The 18,370-nt window shown below is 39.7% G+C and overlaps 1 protein-coding gene across 1 annotated transcript in view; it reads right to left on the reverse strand.

Moving 5' to 3' along the window:
• Nucleotides 1-1,522: 1,522 nt before the first annotated feature.
• Nucleotides 1,523-18,370, reverse strand: part of ANAPC4 (anaphase promoting complex subunit 4) — a 36,276-nt gene continuing 19,428 nt past the window's right edge. The window contains exons 16-28 of the mRNA XM_038533555.1: nucleotides 16,229-16,284; nucleotides 13,924-13,970; nucleotides 12,646-12,702; nucleotides 12,054-12,110; nucleotides 10,083-10,176; nucleotides 6,146-6,243; nucleotides 5,514-5,575; nucleotides 5,390-5,428; nucleotides 5,188-5,289; nucleotides 4,328-4,402; nucleotides 3,298-3,471; nucleotides 2,502-2,625; nucleotides 1,523-1,882 (exon numbers count right to left, since the gene is read on the reverse strand). Coding sequence (XP_038389483.1) covers nucleotides 1,655-1,882; nucleotides 2,502-2,625; nucleotides 3,298-3,471; nucleotides 4,328-4,402; nucleotides 5,188-5,289; nucleotides 5,390-5,428; nucleotides 5,514-5,575; nucleotides 6,146-6,243; nucleotides 10,083-10,176; nucleotides 12,054-12,110; nucleotides 12,646-12,702; nucleotides 13,924-13,970; nucleotides 16,229-16,284 — 1,213 coding nt within the window. The 3' untranslated portion in view covers nucleotides 1,523-1,654. The remainder of the gene's footprint in view (nucleotides 1,883-2,501; nucleotides 2,626-3,297; nucleotides 3,472-4,327; nucleotides 4,403-5,187; nucleotides 5,290-5,389; nucleotides 5,429-5,513; nucleotides 5,576-6,145; nucleotides 6,244-10,082; nucleotides 10,177-12,053; nucleotides 12,111-12,645; nucleotides 12,703-13,923; nucleotides 13,971-16,228; nucleotides 16,285-18,370) is intronic.

Consider the following 18,370-nt stretch of genomic DNA (forward strand, 5'->3'; position numbering starts at 1 on the left):
TTTAAAAAATTAAAATTAAAAAATAAAAGTTAAGATGGAATTCGGCTATCAGTTCAAACTCTTCTCCTTTGACATAATATAAACCCAGTTCCTAAATTATCTATCATATGCATTAAAATCATTAATGAAAAAACTATCCTCCTAAAATCAGGAATGATTCACAATTATTTAACTCAATGTTAAGGTGTCGCTAGTACAGCAACAGAACTAGTACCGATGCCTGGTTCGAGATGAACGCAGAGTTTGGGAGTTTTGGCTTCAATTCATCCCTAGGCTGCAGCTGCAGAAAGCAAATGTGCCCAGGTCAGAAAATCTTTATAAATTTCATGCTGAAGTCACATGGGACAGATTACTGTCTAATAAAGAACTGGTTGCTCATTGTGAAATTGTAATTCATTCTAATAAGCTGTAATGCTGCCTGAGAGATTACCTGTCTTGCTCACAAAAGCTAATTCAAGACATCTGTGCTATGCCATGAAACTGACCGACCACCAAGAAGCATTTATGCAAATTACAGATGAATCGTGTTCCAGGCCTGCTACGCACAAGGCTGCCCGCCGCACAGCCGCTCTCCTGAAGATGATGGCTCTAGTCACCGAGCTCATCCACACAACAGTGGCTTCTCTTCAGTTTTCCCTTCAACACCGACACAGATCAGCCCCACTGAGGTACCTGGGGCACCTAAAGCATGATGTGCCTCAAATCCTAGCCCAACAGGTACTACTGAAGAAACAGGTGAATGATACGGGACCAGGCAGTTACCCACTCCTGTGGATATAGTATATTTTCCTGCCTGAAAATATTTAAAGCTTTAAAAAGTGATGCTTTCATTCCATGGTGAACTGATACTAGAATTCATATATAAAATAGAAACTCATCGAATATGACTCATTTTAGGAACGAGCACCAGGAAATCAACATGTGCACAAAAGCTAAATTAGGTTTCGTTGATCCATGTTTCTAATGTTCCTAAGGTGTGACATAGAAAGCCACCGTGTGTCTTTGATCAATTCTGAACAGTAAAATGACACATCTAAATGCTGCCAATTCGAAGAATTCAGAGCTCAAATCCAGTAACAAAATGAGAAGATAATTATGTAGGTGTCAAGCGGTGTTTTTGCTATTTAGATAATAAAGACAGTATCCATCTTATTTAGCATTACAGTAAAGCCGTATAATTTTGAAAAACATAATTTTGAAAGCATTATGGAGACCCAAGAATCAACTAGAAAGGGGAAGACGGAAAAGGGGAAGACGGAAAAATAGGAATAAATGTTATCTACACGTTTAAAATACTAAATGCATCAAAACCTCCCATGATGAATGACTGTTTAAATGTAATTTCTTCTGGAGAGAGGGATGATTCCTGACACCTATCTTTTAACAGAAAAGACTGAAATATTCTTCACATTCGATTTATGTTTTCTTTAAACATGAGTTGTGCACACAGTATTAAAAAGAAATCTTAGCAAAAAGAAAGTCTATCACAGTGACTATACTACCGAGAGAAGACGAAGAGGACTAAGGAAAAACTAAAACGTATGGTTTATTTCCTTGTGATACAAAGAAAATTAAAAGTGGTCCAAAACACCTCAGTCCGTCTCCCATGTCCTCCCTGACGTGATGAGAACATACAAAATAATGGCAAGTGAGATCAGGAGTCTAGCTCAGGGTCAAGTTTTTCCACTTTGATGACGATCTCTGGAGCTAAGGCAGCAGCACCAGCTTGTTGATTCTCCGCCTCCGACTCAGACAACACTTCTTCCTTTATTTTCACAGGTTTATTACCGGCTTCCTCCTCTTCATCTGAAGATTCATCGAGCTCCCATTCATCATCTATATCCATTTCAAATACTCTCACATGGCGGAGATTTGAGCTCAACTGGAGAAAAGGTCAAGCATAGAATTTTTAAATTAATAGCTTAACTAACACATAATATACAAGAAGTCAGAAGTCTGAAGAATGGTTTTTGATGAAAGTTATTTTCCCATGGATTCACAACAAAATCACCTCACTTAGCCTCATTTGCTGCAAAAGGATCTCCATATACCACAGTGATCTCAAGTAGAGATCACTTTTTTTTTTTTCAAGTAGAGATCATTTTAAATAAACAAATAATATCTGGAATTGTACGACTCATTAAGCTTTCTCAGAATGAGAAAGCTACACAGCCAAGACTACAACATGTTCATAATCAATAAAAGCAATACACCACAGGGACGCCTGTGTGGATCAGTGGTTAAGCATCTGCCTTCAGCTCAGGCCGTGATCCCAGGTCCAGTGATCAAGTCCTGCATCAGGCTCCCTGTGAGGAGCCCGCTTCTCCCTCTGTGTCTCTGCCTCTCTCTCTGTGTCTCTCATGAATAAATAAATAAAATCTTAAAAAAAAAAAAAAAAAGCAGTACATCAAGAAATGTTCACATTTCCTAAAAGGACCCGATAGCTCCAAAGTCATGTCCTCCTGTTATTCTTGGTCAGCAAACAATCTGTAAATACTTACCACACAGGACACTTTGCGAAAACCATTCCCAGCAACATATTGTGCTTTCATACTTTCCAATAATCGCCAATGTTTCTCAAAATGCATGGTACGTGTGGGAATAGCACTGCACTGTTCATCTAGCCTGGAGAAGGGAAAAACCAACCCCAGAATGAAAAAGCGATCTCCCTGGTTTATGAAGGGTTGTATCATTGTCCACCATGGGTTCGACTTCTACTAATATTCCCCTCTCCAGTGTAATTCTCAGCCACTGTGTAAAAAGCTGCGACCCTGTATCCTAGGAAAATATTGCGATTCCAAATAGCCAGAATGGCATCTTACTGAGGTTTCTGATTCCTTTTCAAGGAAAACAGACCTATTTTTAAATTAGAGAAGAGACCCACTCACTTAAATCTAAGAAAACCAAAGTCGTTTCTGGAATTGGCTGTGTCCCCTCCATATGGCTACTGAGATTCTAATTCTGAAAGGAAACCACTGAGAGCAGTTCTACTATTAACTGGGGTTAACTGCTACCCTTGAAAACACAACAGAAGTCCCATTTGCCATTCCAAATAATTCTCTGCTTGATTTCACCAAGTACTTCTTGATTTTTTTAATAAAGCAAAAGGGCAGAAGAGCTGTTGAAGCCAGTATTTTTTTAAAGAAAAAAATGGTACTTCTGCTCAGCTGACTTTACTGCCATCCCTCGTAAACATGGTCTAGCATGCCTAAGGAATTAGAATTAGAATGTACAAGACGCATTAAAAAGCACCTAACTATTGTGTCCCAAAGATGCTCTTATGAATGAGTGAGTCACCTTGTGGAGTAAGCCCCAGTGAACTGATACTCTGCAGCAACCTCGCTGTCATACACTGAAGACAACGGCAGCTGGACCAGGAGTCTATCTCTTCCTTCGCGCCCCACGGTGTCTTTAAGAACCACGGTTACAGTTTCATCATCATAAAACTGTGCGTCTAAGCAGCTGTAGGTGCTGGAAGTGAAGTACTTTCTGTTATATCACAAGTGATCGGGACTACTGAGAAAACACTCTGGTACCACGCAAAAAAATGGATGAAACAAAACCCACGTGACATTCTGTACAATTACATTTAAAATATATCCTTGGTTTGCACTAAAATCAGTTACCAACAATAGTGATTATTCACTAACGGAACTAGGCTCTAAAAATACGTCATCATGGAAAAAGAAAAACCCGTGAGGGTGAGGTGATTCACGGTTCCAGAACACTCCTGACACCAAGTCAGGCCTTAAGCCTATGGAAATTCCATGAATGGCCCCTTGTAGATATACTGGCTAAACAAGCAGGCTCACTTGACTGAAAAGTAAGATTTACAGATGAAGAGTCACAACAACTTCAGAGATATTATCATAAAAAACTCCTTTTATGTAAGGAAAAGTGAGTGAGAGAAGGACTGGCCTGTGATTAGCGTCCATTCCACAGCCTCAGGGACGACTCTGGTACTGTTAGCCTTTTATTCCTAAGAACATCCCAGAGCAGTGAGAATGATGCCACCTCACATGATCGTTGGCCCACATGCCCCCTGGAACCACCTTGCTTTTTTAACAGACAGGGGAGCTCAAGAGTATCAATCACAGGAAACCACAGCTACATAAATTCCTGTAAGGCAGGATGGTTCTATTTGACCAGTAAGTCAATCAAAGTATAACCTACGTAAGCGATCCTGTCCCGAGCTGCAAGTTACAATGGCCTGCTAAGCGTAACATCACTGTCCCAGAGTCTAACCACATTTCTATAATTAAACATACACACCCATCATATGCATGCACATGTACACAATCTCATCCAAACGAGATCCAAGATTTACCTTCTTCTCACTTTTTCCGTTGTGGCATATGTGAAGCTCCCAAATTTAATAGCAATTAGTCCATTAGTTACAGATCTTGAAAAAAAAAAAGGGGGTACGAAAGAGACTGTGTGAGACAACCTGGATAGCCAATCATCTAAATGCCTGAAAGAACACGAGCCACTGTTAGTATGTTCACCCACACAGCACGTCCCCGACCAAAATACGTCATGCTCACTCTGCAGCACTGACAACTCATTTAAACACCTAGATAGACAACCCTACATCAGAATTACAACTTGGCTTAAAATCTTAGTCACTACAGTAGCTAGAAACCTTACAGAATTAAGGACGATTGGAACAACCAAATTATTTCTCTTTGGCCCCATCTTGGGTGTCAAAACATTTCCTTCAAATTCAGATTAAAATACTATCAGTATTTCTGTACATGATCTTATGTTTTAGAACTTTTATTTCGGGTTCTCAAAGAAGTCTCTATAGGCAGGCCTCTCATTTAATGAAAGGCATACTCAGCCTGAGGCAAAAATCCTTTCGATAAGGAACCCAAACCAAAGTTCTGAACTGCTCCAAGTTCATGAGATACCATCCTGAGGGTTCCATTGTCATATTTTTTTTAACCCTAAAGAAATCCCGCATGTCACAGCTACACTTGTACAAAAGATCATCTAGCATCAGAGGGGATCACTCAGCTTCTTGATTTGGCGTTACCATCCTAATGACGTGAAAACACCCTAAGAGCAAGTCTAAGTCAAAGTCGTAAGGCAGCTTCATTGAACCCCAAAACACTGGGGAAGGAAGCTGTAGGTTTTATTATTAAAAATCATACAATCTCATTCTCTAATTCAAACTTTAATACTTACTGGGAAATATCAGTATGTCTCCTTAAGATGCACATTTTATAAAGCGAATCTTCCAGAATAGTAAAAAGAAGATAATGTAGATTTGAGGTTTTATTATTCCACCTAAGGGAAAAAAATGTAATGTCAAAACCTGATTTTTAGTTATCACTGCAGAGAACAAGACTGTATTGCTCACATGAGATGGGGAGAAACACATACTTACAGAAAAGGAAATTTGAACAATCTGCGTGTACAGTCCTGACTAGAACAAAAGAAAAAAAAAAAAAAGGCTAAGAAAAATTAAACTGGCTGCTGAATTTTACCACCCAAAAAGTAAACAGAATTACCTTCTAGCATCCCTATATAATGGAATACAGATTGCTTGATTCATCGATTTTCCAATTACGTCCTAAATAAAACATTAAAAATACAATGAAAATATTTACATACACACAGATACTCTACAGAAAGTACCTGACCATCACTGTTCAAATCTAGTAAAAAGCCATCTAGATCACCAAGCTTTCACACAAGAGACTTCAGTGACAGTCGTAACAGCAAGGAAAAGAGGCAGAAGAAATTGTGAGCTGAAAAGGACGCTGGGGAGAAGCGTGCATGCCAGACTAAGAACCCCCATCCCATCCCCAGTCTCACGGCACCGACTTTCCTTCCTGAGAATGAGACACAACAGCTCTGTAACCAAGACCCTTTGTAAAAAGTCTGTTCTAGGAACACATAAAATAATAAGGTTGCCAACACTTTTGATAGCCTTGTTATTTGTTTACTTTTTAATTTATGTAAGAAACTAACAATAAGAGAGGAAATGTTAGGGTGAACCAAATGAACCTGGCGATTTTGTTAGCCAAAAGCTGGATCCCGGCATTTTCATATGGCTCACCTTAATGACTATGATCGTGAGTCACATGTTATAGACACCCTCCCTCCTACACAAAGACATGCATTTGTTTTTCAAACTTACTGCTGGTTTTTGCAAGCACAGATCAATAATGTTCTCCATCCGCCTTTTCACAAAATGCAGTGATTTTCGAGGATAATACGGAAACAGCAAAGGACTTTCTGGTTTCAACCAAAAAGAGAAACAGAAACAAAACCACGAAGCTATAGTAAACCAAATGATTAGGAGAAAATAATCTCTTGTCAGAGCCAGTCCGCACAGCTTCTGTGGCCGTGGAGAGTCCCCTGACCGCTTCACTATCCCTTTGCACGACCTCATGACAATGACTGTGGCCTTCCGCCTCTCTTCCATCATCCCCTGCTGCCAGCCCACTAAAACCCACCACGCTTACTACAAGCCGAGTCCCGCAGCTTGGTACTCTAGTCTATTTTCCCCACCAAACTCTAACGCTGTGCTTCCGCTGGGTGTAAGAAGGGATGATTTGGGAACCACAAGACACAGGGTAAAACAGAGTTCTTTCTTCTCTACTCTTTGCCACAATGGGGTGACAAAAGCAGTCCAGTATTGTTTTGGGAGAGGTTAATAATAAAAACAGAAACAGGAGGCAAAAACTAAAGCTGTGTTTTTTTTTTTACTTTTCAAAAGGCTACCCTACCAGTAGAAAGTGATAAATAATTGTTCGCTGAGAGCAACTATGCTAGATTCCTTTATATGTTATTTCTATTGCTCACAACAGCTGTACGAAGTAAACATCGCAAGCTCCAATTTATAGATTAAAAAAATGAGGTTTACCCAGGAGGTTTGGCAAATGCCCAGCGTGAAAACGACAAAACAATCTATACCCGTGAATCCAACCCTCAGACTCCCAAAGCCCACCTCTTCTACTCAGCTCTGTAGGCTTCCTTGACTCGAGGCATCTCATGGCACAGCTATGCTGGACAAAATGAGTTTTAATCACGTTAACATTTTAACCTCCCCACAGGTGACAGATGCTTTGGGAGCAGAGAAAGATATTTTTGGTCTTTGTCCCTGGCTCCTGGCACAGAACTTCAAAAATCCTCAGAATTTCCTGACTGATAAGGGTGACAGGAACATCTTTCGTTGTAATGAGGTGAGGCTGGGTAGATCCCTAGATGGCTTCAGGATGACAAGTGGTCACCAGAAAGGACTAAGTCCCGATGAGAAGCCTGGACTTTTCGGCCCTTGTACACCAACTTCCAGGGAGGGGAGAGGAGCTATAGTTGAGTCCAATCACCGATATTCAATGGTTTCCTCAATCAACTGGCATAATGAAAACCCCACAAAGAAGCCCTGACAAGCGGGTTTCAGAGGGTCCAGGCCGTGGAAGGGTGGCAGGCCCAGGGCAGGCATGGAAGCTCTGAGCCCATCCAAACCCTGCCCTTAGCATCTCTTCCACTTGGCTGTTCTGACTTGTCTCTCTATAATAAAGCAGGAAACCTAAATGAAGTGTTGGTTTTGTAAGCCATTTTAGCAAATTATCAACCTGCAAAGAGGGGGTGGCTGTGGGGACAGAAGTGTGGGCCACCCAGGGACTTGATACTTAAGACTGAAGTCTGACACGCGGGCAGTCTCGGGGACCGAGCCAGGGAACCTGTGGGGTTTAGCACACACTAACCTGTGGTAGTTAGCATCACGACTGAATTGCAGGACACCCAGTGGGTGTCAGAATTGTTGTCGGGAGTGTCAGTGTCACACGCTAGCATGCTGACTGCTCGGGAGCTGAGCGTCAGGCATTAAGTGCTTTATCCACATTTATTTCATCGTCACAACTGCTTTTCTGCTCTACAACTGCCTCACAATGTGGCTGAGGGCAGATTGCCTCACATCTCTGAACCCCAGTAAAATGAGCTCATTTCTCATCAGTAAAATGAGCAGATTCCAAACCCTGCTGCCCAGAGCACCAACTTTTACCCATCATGCAACACTGGCTCTCCTTCACTTATCCTGAGAATGTACAAAATACTTAGCATGTGATTTTTGCAAAGTGCTAGACAGACGTTTCATGAAGGTTTTCTTAATAGTTCCATAATGATGGGGGGTCTAGGTGGTGCAATTGGCTGGGAGTCCAACTCTTGGTATGGCTCAGGGTCATGGCATGGAGCCCTGTGTCGGGCTCAGTGCAGTCAGCTTGGGATTCTCTCTCCCTCTGCCCCTTCCCAGTGCACCTGTGCACACACACTCTCTCTAATAAATAAATCTTAAAATGTTCATAATGAGAGCCCATATTTCTCCACACTAAGAAACTAGAGAATTAATGAGTTTCTCCCCATTCACATAAAACCTCAAGGATTTAAGATATGGAGTTAATAATATGAAGTGTTACCTTGGTTAAACAGGACCCCCATAGGGCGCCTGGGTAGCTCAGTAGGATACGTGTCTGCCTTTGGCTCAGGTCATGATCCCAGGGTCCCAGGATCGAGCCCTGTGTCTGGTTCCCTGCTCAGTAGGAAGTCTGCTTCTCACCTCTCCTCCCGCCCCTCCCCTCCACTTGTACTCTCTCACTCTCAAATAGATAAATAAGTAAAGTCTTAAAAACAAACAAACATGGGGCCCATAGCTAAGATTAGGCCTTCCTGTTCATCCACAGAAATGAGATGTGAAGAATAAAGGGGTAGGGTCTATTTTTAGCTCAGTGAAGTTCTCAGGACCATTATCAGCCCACTCCCAGACAGGGTCCAGGTGCCACTGCTGCTGGCACATTGCTGTCAGCCCTCCTCAGGCTGCGGAGGCATCCTGAAGAAACACAGCTGTGGGCTGAGTCAGCTGTACCTTTATTCTCCCTCTACTCAATAACTAACTGACACCAATAGATCTCAAGCAATACAGAATGTCCTTCTCTGAAAAAGAATTTGGGGCAGCCCGGGTGGCTCAGTGGTCTAGCACCGCCTTCGGCCCAGGGCATGATCCTGGAGACCCGGACTCCCTGCAGAGAAGCAGAGCCTGCTCCTCCCTCTGCCTGTGTCCTACCTCTCTCTGTGTCTCTGTTTGTCATGAATAAATAAATACAACCTTTGGGGAAAAAAAAAAAAAAAGAATTTGGACTTCTAGGGTTAGAACAAAAGAGGAATAAGCCAAGTTCTGGGCCTCAGAGAATTCTATCCTCCCCGATCTATCTTCAGTCATTCATTTATTCAGATAAACAGCAACCAGATAGAAGTAGCAGAGTTTACCACTGAGTCGAGTTAAAAACTCAGGCTTTGAGGTCAGCAGAACCCGTGGGTCCATTATATACTAGCTTCTGTGATCTTGGACCTTCTCTGAATTTCAACTTCCTTGTTAGAAAATATGGTAACGGGTGCCTACCCCCTGGGTTTCTCAGAGCATTCAGGGAGGAAATATGTGCATGGGGCCATTACCCTAGGGATCTAAGAAACTGATAGACTGTAATCAGAGCACGCTTTTTTTTTTTTTTAATCAGATCACTCTGAGAAAGCAAAGAAATATTGCTTCAAATATACTTGTATCTAAAATAGTGAAGCTCGGACTTACTTAGTGGTTGCTATTTTGTGTTGCATCTCTAATAATTTTGGATCATTTTACTCAATCAACATTTCAAGATCCTAGAGAATGAGAGGCACAAGTAGTATACATGAAAAACTACAATCTCAGGAGAAGTGTTATGCATCACTAGGCTTTTAGGAGTTCACAAATTGGAACTGGCCAAAGACTTCTCTCACCAGCAGGCTCTATAATTTTCTTCCCAATATCCTACTTTTTATAGGGTACAAAACAGACAGTATGAGAATACCTGAGAATACGCAATCTTCCTACATCACAGTTCATTTCAGAGTGTTTTCTACTGTAGTAATGTCATATACTATTTGTTATTTTGCTACTTCTCTAATCAAATGCAACAGAGCACAAATGATCTAAAGAGCAGAGATAAATATCCAATAATTGTCCGGCAATACTCATAGCTAATATACTGCTCTCAAATCAAGTATAAACACAGCCAAAATCCACTGGGTTCATTAACTACCTTTAAGGTGGTTGCTATTTTGAAGAAAATCATACCACTGGTTTCCTTCTGTGTTAGGGGGTGACACAAGATCGTCATCTTCATCTTTCAAGTACTAGAATTAATAGAGAATCAAAATTTTAAATGTCGTAAACCAAAGAAGGAGGCTTCAAAGACTTTATATTTAACACTATTCTATTTAAATGATTCTGTTTTACTGCCAAGGGCTCTGAAACTATATTGCTATTACTTCATGCAAAGTGACCGAAATTCACTAAATGCTGAGCCACTGAGCAAACTGCAAACCCCTGAAAGTCAGAATGGTACAGATGCAGAGACCACACACTGAGTTTAAATTTGGTGTTCCATGTTCACGAAGTACATTTTAATCTTGCGCGTGTGTATGCACGTGTTATAAATGAATTTTAAAAGTATCAACTATCAATCTACTCTAGGGCAGGAGTCCTCCGAGTATGGTCCACAGACCCCTAGGAGCTCCAAAGATGCTAGGATCCATGAAGTCAATACTATTTTGAGAATTTCAAAATGTGATTTGCCCTTTCAACTGTGTGGACCTTGGCACTGATGGTCAAAAGCACAAGTGGGGATAACTGCTGGGGCCAGGTGGCAAAGCCTCAGGCCATACTATGGGCAGCGTATTCCTGTTTGCAGCAAACTGATAATTTCACTTCTTAGTTAATGGAGCTACTAAAATGATCAATTTTATTAAATCTCAATCCTGAAGTACAAATCTTCTAAAAATTCTGTGTGACAGAACTGGAAGTATACACAAAGCACGTCTGCTGATACCTAAATACGATGGCTACCCTGAGGAAAAACATTTAAGAAATTGTTTTAGTTGTGAGTTAAGCCAGGCCCTTTGTTGGTGTTAACGGAATTCCATTTTTATTTGAAAGAATGACTGGCAGATAAGCTGTGATTATTCGTATGTGGGCATGTGGTAGACGCTTTCTTGAAAATAAAGCAAGCCTGTCACTTTAAGCAAAACAACTGACAGTATTTGTTGCCAACGATAAAATTTAAACATTTAAGCAAAAATTAAAATTTCTGAAAATCTGTATCTGCCACTGTGTGCTTGACAGCCATAGCACTTAAAGATTTTCTGATGATATTGGTACGGATATTCATAATATCAGATTTCTGGATACTGCATGAAGAAAGGTGTCAGCATTTGGAAGATCTGCATAACTCAGTAACCAGTATTTTCCAAATGATCAATACATAATATTACAAAATCACGCAGGGGTAAAAGATCCATTCAAAGCCCAAGACAGATGAATGGATTTTAATGTATCAGAGTATGAAAAGTTCACTGATGTAATTTTAGATTCCACATTAAAGCCAATCTTTAAGACACTATCTCTTATCAAGACTTGGTATAATAACAAAAAACATCCACAATTACCTGAAAAAGCCATTACAATACTTCTCCCTTTCTAACACCCCTGTGAGGCCAGATTTTCTTTGCAGACATAAACCAAAAAAACCCATCACAACAGACTGAAAAAGCATCTCTGAGAACCTGTTTTCTATTAAGCCAGACATCGAAGAGATTTGCAAAACTACAAAACAATGCCACTCTTCACTAAATTGTTCTGTAAAACATTTATTTTTCATTAAAAATATTTACGTTAACATGTAATGTTTAAGTAGAATTATTGCTACTTTTAAATAATTTTGTACTTAATACCATAATTTTCAATGCCTACTAATATCTACCATTGATAAATATAACCCACATTAACAAAAACTCTCCGGGGTCTTCAATCATTATTAAGAGTTCTGAGACCAGAAGCATAAAAATGGCTCCTCTTTTTGGTCCTTTACTAAAAGTACAAGAGTTGATGTGTAAGCCGGCATTGTATTATTTTCTAGAAATTTTGGATAATAAAGACTAACACTGCTAAAGTTTTAACATTAGTTTTTAATAATTTCTAAAAACAGTAATAACTAAGTTCCAAAAGCCCATACCTGACCAACTTTTTCAACATTAAAGTATTTTCCTTTTCGATTATAAAGGTCTGGAGCCTAGAAAGAATAAGCATAAGCATAGTTTAACTCTTAAGTCAACTCACAAAAGATAAAGAAAAAATTCTTAAACTTAATGAAAAGCTTAACTTTTTTTTTTTAGATTTTATTTATTTATTCATGAGAGACACAGAGATAGAGAGAGGCAGAGACACAGGCAGAGGGAGAAGCAGGCTCCATGCAGGGAGCCCAATGTGGGACTCGATCCCGGGTTCCCAGGATCACACCCTGGGCTGAAGATGGCGCTAAACCACTGAGCCACTAGGGCTGCCCGAAAAGCTTAATTTTTTAAGGGAGCTGTTAGTAGCAGTTATCCTATTTTTTTTTTAGGGATTGTATAACACACATCCAAACAAAAGCTGAGTTTATAAAGCCTCTAAAGTAACTATTTCCATTAATTAGTTCAATAGTTTAAAAAGCACAACTGCTAAAAATGTCAACTAAGTTGGATTAAATGTGATTACTTCTCACCATTACCCAGGTTTATTTCAATTCTTTTTAAAAAAACAGCATTACAGAAATACCAATTTCCTACCTCATTGAAATGTTCCGTAAGAAATTCAGCAACAAATGTGATATCTTTTTGAGTCATCTATCAAAACCAAAAAGGAACAAAAAGAAAAACAAATCAAGACAAAAGAAAGCTTCTCGATATAACCTACATTATGTAATAATAAATGTGACCTTTTTTACTATCTTCTAAAAGCCATGGTACAAGGAGGCAAAGTTCCTTCAAAGAAATATCAATAGAAATCCAAAAGATTATGCAACTGTGAAAATATGAAATCTCAAGGCTCTGACAAGCATGTAATCGAACATTTTAAACCCATTTTCCAATCAGCTAATCCAACAGCTACAGAATTCCTGATGGTCTAAATTTGGTTTATTATTTTAGGCCTCGTGGTAAGACTGTGTGTGCAGGGTCCTTGCTTTGGAAGAGGAGACTATATGTCCAGAGAAGGAGTCTTGACCTGAGTGAAGACCTACAACTCAACAGTGATGCTTGCCTCGGGGTCGATGTCTGCTTCCTGCAGTGACCCTGCCCCCACCCCACTCCAGTTCTTCAGGCCTCACAAAATTATACAAGGAGGTTACTCCTCTCCCCAACAATTAACACATTTTATTTCCCCAAACAAAAGTAACCGTGATATCAGAGAAACAGCTACCGTGAACCCTGTTTTGCCAGGCCAGTCATCCTAGCATAAAAGACCTGCTCCTTGTAAGAGTCCCAGAATGGCAAGCCCTTATTCATGCAGTCCACTGAGGCTAATTTTAATGCTCTCCATTTTCTCAGGCCCCATATTATCTCACCTATCTGAATCAGAGTGCGGGCAGAGGTGAGGATGAGTGAGCCACAGAATTCAGGTGGGAATTTTGCCCTAGTCTGAAAGGCCTCATTTAAAGCAAATTCCACTGCCAATTGTCACAATCCTTACCGTCGGAGAAACTACTGTTTACCAGATATCAGCATTGGGACTAATATCTAAAGTACCAGATTTCCAAGGAAATAAAAGTGCATTCAAAACTTAAGGAAGTTATAAATATGGAACAGAAGCACCCTACATGATACAGAATACAAAATCTTCTATAAACATGAAAATTATAAAATTAGATAACCATGGTAAAGGTATTTTGCAAGATGAAAAGTAAGTAAAACAAATTTTTTAAAGAAAATATCAAAGGCTCACTAAGATGTATTTTAGCGTCTACAGCCTGATATCTTGGAAACTAGCAATGGTGTAAGAATACCAAGAGGAGCAGCAAAGCTGAGCTCAGCCAGAGCAATATTCAGCACACTGGGAAACATTACTACCTTATTCAGCTCTGGAAGCACGTGGTCTTCCGTCATTCTCAACATTGCTGGAAATATAAATTAAAAAACAATCTTTAAAGGAAAGCTACAGACGTTATTACAGATACATTTCAAAGACTAAATGTGTTTCACTGGCCTAAGTCTTCAAGAGTCAAGGAAATCTTTTCACCAAGGAAAACAGATTTTCCTTCTAAAAACCAAAGCGTGAAGACTTTAAATTTGACTTTTATTCTCAGGTTCAGAATGGCTGGTCTAACAATTCTAAACTAGTATTTTTTATTTTCTCCTTCAACTCAACCCACTGCCACTCCAGACAGTTCGATGTGACTGCCGCCTTGTGTGAAGACTATGTATGCAGGGATTCATTCCTCTCCTAACATATGATGTTTCTTCTCTTAAAATCTGCAAGCAACTCATTCCTCCAAAAGCCTTAGAATACCAAACAAACATGTTTCTTTCTCCTGGGTTTTGGCTACACAAAGATATTTGTACTTAGACTTATGTGTATATACTTACACTTACATACATGTATATTTATAGACTTTCTTTAGTTTCTGCGGCTGATTCATTTTGTCCTTTCAGAGGGCTGTGTTTTTGTATTATGTCCACCAGAGTCAAGGAGAATGCTGCATGTACTTTTGCATAGTGTTTGCATATCTCCCTTAATTGCGTTCGGTCAGGAGTGAGCATGCTGGATGTGATTCTGCACAGATAATTTTAGAAACTGTTCTCAATTAGTTTAAACTTCTAAATTATCTGAAAAACAAGCCAGAATCTAGTCCACTCATTCATTCATTTATCCGCCCAAAAATTACTCACTGAGCATAGCAGGGGTGCTGGGGACACAGCAGTATAAAAGAAGTTCCTGCCTTCATGGAGGCTACCTTTCAAAAAGGAGCAAACCGAGGCAGTACAGTCAACGAATGGCAGAGCCAGGATTATAATTAGACCTCTCGTTCTCCCATCCAGTGTGCTTTCTGCAATGTTCCGCTCTAATGATAAGGACTGAGCAGTAATTCATTTCTCTTCTAATCAGGCTTCTCATTAGAGTTAGGACATGCAATAAGACTATAAACTGCCTCAACTACACCAGTAATTACAAGTAAAACCAAACCTCTTCTGTAAAAGAAAATTATTTCAAAGATCTCATTCAGTTTTAATATTGTAATTTATTCTAATCAGCGTCCCTGATATTAAACAGGCTGGCCTGATAAACACTCTGGCTCCCCATTCTGGCTAGCCTCGGTACGGTTTTGAGAAAAAAATGAAGAATTTCAAATGCCAACATCTGCGGATCCCATTCTTTTTTTTTTTTTTATCACAAGCAATTACATTAGGCTGACAAATACAAAGTCTGTTTATAAGATATCAGAATTGAAGATTTAGGCATTTGTTTAAAAGCTGTGAGCATATTACAAATAATTTACCTTCTATTTTACTCTTTAGAATTTTAACATGGGATAAATCCTGTTTGTAACTAAATTTTCCTGTGTTGAAAGGGAGCATATGTTGGATCATTTCAAGGATATTAAGGTGGGGTGGTTTACAAAAATAGTACAAATGGGACCTCCATAAAATATGCACACACTGTAGAGTAAGCAATAAAACACTTACTATCAAGTTAATAAATACCAGTTAACTACCTACAATGAATGAAAAGACACTGTGGAGATCCAAAGAAACACTAAATGGTCCGCATTCTAGTTAGCTAGGGCATTAGTGTCTGACAGAAAGGATATTGCAAACCTCGTTCAGTGCTGTCCAACGTGGTAGGCACCAACAGTGTGTGGCTTCTCAGTACTTCAAATGTGTGTAGCATGATTAAAGAACTGAATGTATAATTTACATAATGTCAACTAATTTAAAGAGTCATAGGTGGCTATGGGACACCATAATGGAAGGCATAGATATAGAAACAGAAGATCAAGGAACAGCTCAGAAAATACAGTACTGAAGGGCAGAGGCTCTATCTTATTTTTCCCCCTCTCTTTTGAAAAAACCTAACATCTACCAGTGCCTAGTACGTAGCAGAGATTCAAAAATGTTACTTTCACCCAAGGAGACACTACAAGGTTAAAAAAAAAAAAAAAAAGGTTAACCATCAATGAGTGATAGGGACAGCTGATGCTACAAGTTATCTCCGTGGGGAGCTGGGGCTGGTGATACAGAAGAGGGGTCACTTAGGCCATTCTCTCTTCCTCTTACTTGAAATTTTACCAGAGTAACTGAAATATTCTAAATTGGTACTCCCACAATTTTAAAAGAAGTGTTAAAGTAATAAGAATGCTTCATTCAATTAACTTACCCACATAAAGCCAGCGAAAAAACGCTTTGAAGTTTTTCATACTACTATCTATAACTCTGAAAAGATAAAAATAAAAGAAATCAGAAAAAAAAACACGCTTTGAAGTTTTTCATGCTATCTATAGCTCTGAAAAGATAAAAATAAAAGAAATCAGAAAAAAAATTATGTGCGGTTCATGTATCATCGTTCAACTGTTGTGGGATATAATAATCCTTACCATTCTATTTTATCCTATCTGGAGGACATTTAAACCTTTGATTTTACAAATCAAACACATACCTAAAAATAAAGCTTCAGAAGAGCAAATCCTGGTTCTTTTCAAAAACAAAGCAAGTCAGATTCCAACTAGTTATAACAGCCTTGCCACAAACTGTGTAATAGTCTTTCCAGCATTCAGTAAAGTATGAAATTCTTTTCCAACTTTGCAAATAAAAGAAGTCAGAAAAAACGTTTTCAGCATTATTCTCAGATTAAAAAAATATTCACTGGTCAGTAAGAAGAAAAAACATCAACACCAACAGAAAATCATCATAAATTTGTACTATGCTGCTACCTCTGGTATCAGTGGACATGATTTTTGGAAATCAATTTTTGATGCTTTCAGTAACTGACCTCAAAAACTGAATTTTCTTGGGCTTTACAGAAATGCACAACCCAAATTTAAGTGTTCTAAGTGGAAGTCCTGTTCATTTTGATGAAAAAAAAAAATCTCTAAATATGGACAGGGGTATCACTTTTTAAAAATCTCTTTAAGCTCACATCTACAAGATAATTAAGCAACTAAGAACACCTGTACTTTTCTTTCATAAATCTCAAAGCCCCTTCCTTTTTTTTTTTTTTCCAAAGGATGTTGCAATTTTTTTTTTTTTAATTCACGAGAGAGAGAGAGAGAGAGAGAGAGAGGCAGAAGGAGAAGCAGGCTCCATGCAGGGAGCCCGATGTGGGACTCGATACCGGGTCTCCAGGATCACACCCTGAGCTGAAGGCAGGTGCTAAACCGCTGAGCCACCCAGGGATCCCTCAAAGCCCCTTCCAAGCAAGAAGTTTCATACTATTGGGGAGGTAGGTCTTGTTAACCTGGCTCTTAGAGTAAAACACTTGACAAAAAAAGACTGACGTCTCTTATGTTACCAAGCAATATGATCAAAAATTCTTGGGGCAGCCTGGGTGGCTCAGCAGTTTAGCGTCGCCTTCAGCCCAGGGCCTGATCCTGGAGACCTGGGATCGAGTCCCATGTCGGGCTCCCTGCATGGAGCCTGCTTCTCCCTCTCCCTGTGTCTCTGCCTCTCTCTCTCTGTCTCTCATAAATAAATACATAAAATCTTAAAAAAAAAAAAAAAAAAAAAAAATTCTCTTGTGGCAAAAATGAAAAAAGAGAAGGAAAGTTCCTTTCTGTCTTTCCTAATCAATACTTGGACCTCCCCTCCCCTGCCTTGGGCCATCCCTACTCTGCTACAGGCTAACATCAAAATTCTCACTGCCTCAATTTCTGTCTACAACCTGAAATAATGCTATATTCAACTTACCTCAAAGGAGCAAGAATTTAAATAAACTACTTTTGTTCATGTTGGAAAGTGATCACAGAAAGCTTAATATTTTATGCTTACTCTCTACAAACATGGTGAACCAAAAGATAATTCAACATACAGGAAAAGCAGTCATCTCTCCTCTCGTTTTGTCTTCTGAGCGCAACCTCTACCATCTAAAACCCCATTAAAATGATAATGGAGTGGCGGGAGGGGTGTGTTATAAACTCCCTAAAACAAAAAGGACAGTAGGAAAGAAATTTCAGAAATGTCAGGAAGGCTGCACAACAGAGGCGGCCACATGCAGGACACGCAGAAGAGTCAGGAAGGAGCCACCTGCCCTGTAGAATCCCAGGGACACCCAGACTTGGAAATGTCAAGTTCCATAGCAGCCCCGGGATGACGTTGGGCTGGACCCGGCGCAAAGTGAAATACAGAGCAGTCAGTATGTTCTCTCCCCCACAACACGAATGCCTAGGGGTCTACCTTCCAAACAAAAGCAAACGAACGGGGTTCTTTCAGGAAACCGAACAAGCTGGGAAGAGCTGAGGTGGTCGGTGTGGGCACTGGTGGCCCACAGCCAAGCTCTGGCGCTCCAGGACTCAAGCCGGCTTTC

This window comes from Canis lupus, chromosome 3, assembly GCF_011100685.1.
Source record: "Canis lupus familiaris isolate Mischka breed German Shepherd chromosome 3, alternate assembly UU_Cfam_GSD_1.0, whole genome shotgun sequence".
Taxonomy (NCBI): Eukaryota; Metazoa; Chordata; class Mammalia; order Carnivora; family Canidae; genus Canis; species Canis lupus.